At 44.4% G+C, this 5,762-nt stretch overlaps 1 protein-coding gene across 4 annotated transcripts in view; it reads right to left on the reverse strand.

Moving 5' to 3' along the window:
- LOC108246561 (inositol polyphosphate-5-phosphatase A) overlaps positions 1-5,762 on the reverse strand; it is a 171,753-nt gene that overhangs the window by 55,890 nt on the left and 110,101 nt on the right. For all 4 annotated transcript variants that reach the window (XR_005232672.1, XM_037973684.1, XM_037973683.1 and 1 more), the window contains exon 9: positions 2,577-2,661. Coding sequence is in view for 3 of the 4 variants with exons in the window: in XM_037973684.1 (XP_037829612.1) it covers positions 2,577-2,661 (85 nt within the window). In the remaining variant the exon portion in view is untranslated. The remainder of the gene's footprint in view (positions 1-2,576; positions 2,662-5,762) is intronic.

Consider the following 5,762-nt stretch of genomic DNA (forward strand, 5'->3'; position numbering starts at 1 on the left):
GGGCAGAACGGGGCAGAACTGTGCAGGACTGTGCAGGACGGGGCAGAACTGTGCAGAACTGTGCAGGACTGTGCAGGACGGGGCAGAACTGTGCAGAACTGTGCAGGACTGTGCAGGACGGGGCAACACGCATGGAAGAGGTCCACGACTTTCTCCAAAAGCAACAAATAAAAACAAAATCTATTTTGTCTGTTATTTTGCCCCTTTTAGTCTTTAGCTACAGCTCTGCTGATTTTAGCTTTAGAATCTGATTTCTGCTTCCAACTACAGCATTTTAGTTTAATTCATTTAAAAAAATAAATTTTGAAATCCTTTTTTTCTGCCTGATGTGAAAGCTTACCTGTAGGTGTGACTAAAAGCCCTGAAACCTGCCGTCTTCAGGATTATTTCCCTCTGGTTCAACGTGCACATAAGAAAACAATCAGGTCTCAGAATAAATTTACTGTAGACTCAAACTCTGCTTGACGTGACGAAAAGAAGCTCTGAGACGTTTGAAAGTCTGCAGGATTCACCAGACTAAATCTTAGGAGCCCTTCCTTTGTGATCCCTTGTTTTATAAGCACCGATGCAGATCGTGATCAAGCCAGAGCCTGATAAGACCCATGGGAGAGGAAGGAGCGGGCTGCCGGGGCCTGGACCACCTCCAGGCTGCTCAGACCCAGCATTAGTCTCCACGTGGCTGTGTCTTTTGTTCACCAGTCAAAGAGCCGCTGAATGGGGGTCAATTGAAACCAATTCCTTCTGTCGGACACAATTAATGGGGTTGCCTGGGCCGGGCAGAAAGTGGGGGCGGCTGCAGGTCTGTGGTTACTGATCCTGATACACAAACATGCCAGGAATTTACCACCTGGAATTTGATTTCTGACAATAACAAGCCGTTTCCAAGAATTCGCCCTTTTCATGCTTCCCTGTCCCAGAAACAGAGAAGAAGTGCAGGAACACAGAAAAACGGAGACTTTGGAGGCCAAGGGTTAAAAACATGAAGACAAGTAACTCATTTATGCTAATATTTTATCCTCTGAAAATAAATCCGTTCATCTGTTTGTTGTTTTATGCAGGATAGAGAATAAAGCTGAAAGAAGTGGACTCACAGCGAAAAAGAGGCCGACCTTCTCGTGTCTGAATCAATCTGCAGATAAGTATGGCCGATCGATCCACCAGCAGCCCATCTACAGCTAAGCACTTCAGTAGATGTGCACTAATTGTCCTGTTGACATTAATTGTCATTAAAGGGCTTAAAACGGCCTCCCAGCTGTGAGTTACATCCTGCGCTGAGGCTTCAGCCCATTTGTTTATCGTGACACTGCAGCTCTCTGCGCCGCCAACACGCGGCTCGTCGTTCAGGTCGGGTTTATGGAGCCGCGCCGCTCCTTTAATAACACATTTCACACTGATGACATCATCAGCTGCTTTTGTTGTTCCTAATAAACCCGCAGTAGATTTCAGGAGCCCTGTTAACCCAGGAGAAAGATGTTTAAATGTGTGTGTGTGGGTCTGGGTGTGTGTGTGTGTGTGTGTGAAAGAGGCCAGGGGACGAGTATGAAGGCGAAGGACACACAAAGATGTAAGCCTAACACATCCCTGGAAAAGGGGTCGGGACCTCTCTGCAGTCTAACAGGATTCCAGAGGTGGAAACACGGAGCAAGTGAACGCTCTGAGACCACGGAGCAGCACGGTCTCTGCAGGTCTGCTGAGGTCTGCAGTGGAAGAAGAATCCGCAGCATGTGTTGTGGGGGTGTTTCAGGGTGGAGCGTGGTGCCACATGCTCCTCTGTAGCTCAGTCAGAGAGAATCCAGGCACGCTGGCCTCAAGCTGAGGCTACAACCGTCATCCTCATCTGGAAACAACCTAACACAGGCGAGAAACTCAAACAGGTACTGCTAGCACAGCGTGAGCTTCTAGCACACGGCTGCTCCCTGGTTCCAGGGTGGCCCAGGAGGGGTGCGATTGTAGACATGTCCTCATGGGAAGCTGACAGAGCACAGAAAACACCAGAAAACACCTTTTTGGTGAATCCTAAGAGCGTAGCAGTGTAAAGAAGGCGGTGTAGGTTTCAGAGAGTGAAGCGGGGGCAACATTCGATGGAAAGGGGTCCTCCTTTTCCTTATTCCTCTGAATGGACCTCTGGTTGAAATCAACCATGACAACATCTTGAACAGGCCTACAGATTCAAGGACCAGTGAGGCAGAAAGGATCGTCTGTTATTGGAGGGCATCACTGACTGCGGGGGGCTTTTATGACACCCCAACCTCTCTGCCCCTCTTATCTCCTGATGAGGACCTGCTATTCTTTAACTCTTTGGACCAAGACAAGGAGGAGGAGGAGGAGGAGGGGCATAGAGGAAGAGGAGTAAATGGCACCATAACACAACAATGCACTCAGTTGCAAACACAGCTGGGGCTGCAACAGTGAAGCGTTTAATGAGTCATAACTCTACAAAGGCAGGGCGCAACTAAAACCACTTTTATTATATTGCAGCTGCACTCTGACACACATCACCATGAAACTGGCTGCCACACACAAACAGGTGTCAGCAGGAGCTGTGCAAACATGCAGAATCAGGCTTCATCGCTCACCTCAATGACCTGCTTCGAGTCCAGCCGGAAGTTAAAGTCTCCAAAGATAAAAAAGGGCAGCTTCTCATAGCGCTGGTCTGTGATCCTGCAGACAAACATCAGGAAGGAAACAATCGTTAAAATCCAGACCCAAACAAACACCTGTACAGCAGCCGACCTTTAAAGATGGAGACACAGATCAGGAGGGGTACAGCGCCACCCGATGGTCTGTTCCAGTAAAATTAAAGGTTGGAAACTTTTCTTTGAAGCTTAACTGGATCTTTAATAGATTTGTTTTATACAATTCAGGATTAGCACACAAGTTATGACTGTAAAAATGTTAAAATTACACAAATGAGAGAAAATGTTGTCCTTTTAAAAGTGAGTTTTACTGGTTTAAGGGAAAAACTGGTTAAAGGAGAAAATAAATTTGTATAAAAAAATCTCAGAAAAAAACCATCCATATTCTTAATAAAAACAACCAGAGATTAAAATTAAAAACCAGATCAGAATAATTTCCTTCACTAAATCCAGTCCACAGCAGCTCAGAGGCCATCTTTACCAGAACCCAACATGTTCTTCATCCTCGCGGTTCTGACATTATATCTGAAGGAACCAGTTAACCACAGTTAACTCATAATTAGATCAATAAACCTGAGCTCCTCAGGAAATAACGTTAGAGAACTGATCAAACAGAAGAAACTGGACTCATCCTGTTCAGGAGCAGGACCATCCTCAGGACAAGTTTGATCTTTGTTGCTTAGATTTCTGTCTGATTTTATTGGAATTTAATTTGGGAGAAATTATTTTAATTTTAGGCTGAACTGTAATATTCAGCTGCTTTTAAACAGCTTTAAAGACTGAGGATAATAAAGATTTATTCCCACTATAAAGCAGTTGGAAGGACCTACATGTATTATTTCTTTATTCTCCAAACTTTATTGTACAGAACATTGTTTACAGGATGTGATGCTATAAAAAGGAACAAAATAAAGAACTGAATGCCAGGAAAACAAATAAATGTACATTTAAAACAAGCCTATATGTTGGAAGAGAAGAATATACAGACAGATAAAAAGGTCAGTCTATTATTTTATATTTTTATTTACAGGTGGAGCTTTTGTTGTTTCTCATAAATGATGTAAAGTTTGGTTTCCTGTCGGACTTCTCATCTTATGGAAACAGAACTTCCAAGTGTAGTTGTCTGAATTATTTTTAAAATAAATGAAACCTCAGACGTGTTAGCTTTCACACTGCCTGAGGAACCCTGAGATTGGTGTTTCCTGCTCCACCAACACCAGACTCTGTGGAGTTTGGTTTGACTTTTAAAGCAGAGCATATTGTTCATTTGGATTTAAATATTATAAACTTGTATTTTGTTTTAGGCTGATTTGGACACCTGTCCACAGATGAGAAGAAGCCGTTTGGTGAATTACATGTTTATTCTTGATAAATTCTGAATAAATCAACCGATATCTATATAAATAATAAACTGTGCTCCACAGCACCAGTAAAGTTCTCCTCCATGCTGAGGTTTAAAGATCAGGTTTGATTTGACCAACTTCAGTCATATAAACTGTTCGCTTTGACTTTTAAAGGTCTTTTAAATTCAGCACAATTAAATCTCACTTAACAAGCTCATGTTTTATGACATAAAACCCTTAATGTATGAATCCACCCTCTCCGATGTGGACGACCTCCAAACCACAGCGCCAGCATCCCAGCGGTATTAAAACAAATTTAAAAACGCACCTAAGTGACATATAATGAACTCTGACGGCTCATCACCTCCTGTACGGAGCAGGCGCTGGAAGCTAAGGTGGCTGTAGTGCCGGCTCGTGGTTAATTAATGATTGAAGATGCTTGGCTTTGCTATCTGCACTAATCGTGTGGATAAATCTCAGCTTCCCAGGAGCAGATAACAATATATTTATGGGGCTGTAAAATGGGGGGGGAGCTTTTCTCAGTGGTCTGGCTGGAAGCTGTAAAACCCAGACGCTTCGTTTCCACGAGTGAAGGAAGGAGGGAGAGCCTTCCATTAAACAGAAATATGGAGTCAACACCAGCTGCATTCACACTGGATGACAATTATTCAGGTTTTTAGAGGTTTTATAAATAAACATTTAACAAAAAGTTGACCTAGTTCATCTGTTTTTATACCTTTGATGCTTTTAAGCTAAATGTTGGCAACAAATAAACATTTGAAGGAATCGGCGGGCGATATGCATTTTATAAGGATTTTATAATAATGAACACTTTTTACCAATCAAGTAAACGCTGAGTCAGCGTTCAGACCGTTTTCCTGTTTCTGCTGTTTGTTCAGGACTTTTAGGCTTTTTTTAAATACTTTTTGAAACAATTGACTTGATTTACCTTTTTGTGTCTCATAGAGATGCATCACGATCAGCGTGTGTGTGTGTGTGTGTGTGTGTGTGTGTGGGAGTTCGTTAATAAACCCAGCTGATGTCATTAATGACCTTCCATCCTGGTGCTAATAGACTCAGCTGGATTGAAGCAGTTTATGTTGCTGAGCCGGTCGGAGGTCAGTAATGAGGCTGAACACGAGAGGATCTGAAAACCCTTCCAGCTGAGGGAATCTGATCACATCTGCTTCAGAAATGTGCAGCAGTCTGAACATCTGCCGGTGAGATGGACGGGACAGAGGACAGGATGGAGACGGAGTGAGTCATAAAGTCTTCCTGCAGATCCGGATCTTGAATACGTTTTGTCCTCTGCTCCAAGGTCTCAGCCACAGGTCAGAAGGGAACGCTCTGTTTACACGATCATTTCCTAAAGCACTTGTGGCGACCCGCTGGTGTGAAAGTTGACTTTTTTTCTTGGCCATTGTGGAACTGCAACATTAGCTACAGCTCCTGGGCGTGAAAGGGGGCCTGAGCGTGGGAGGTCCAGAGCTGGGGGGGGGGGCTTGCTGACCCCCTGCAGGAGCCCCATTAGCCTCGTTATCATCGTCCGTTCAGGCAAACTGTACCGGTGTGAGGGACATTCCTCCACAAAGACCCACTCCTTCCTACAGTCTGTAAACATACTTGCTCCAGGCCGACTCGTCGCACCATGACACCCCCGGAAGAGAGCGGGGTCCCACTCACAGCCAGGTTTGGGCTGGGGGCCTTCAGCAGGTCTTCAGCAGGTCTTCAGCAGGTCTTCAGCAGGTCTGCAGCAGGTCTTCAGCAGGCCTTCAGCAGGTCT

This window comes from Kryptolebias marmoratus, linkage group LG22 (assembly GCF_001649575.2).
Source record: "Kryptolebias marmoratus isolate JLee-2015 linkage group LG22, ASM164957v2, whole genome shotgun sequence".
Taxonomy (NCBI): Eukaryota; Metazoa; Chordata; class Actinopteri; order Cyprinodontiformes; family Rivulidae; genus Kryptolebias; species Kryptolebias marmoratus.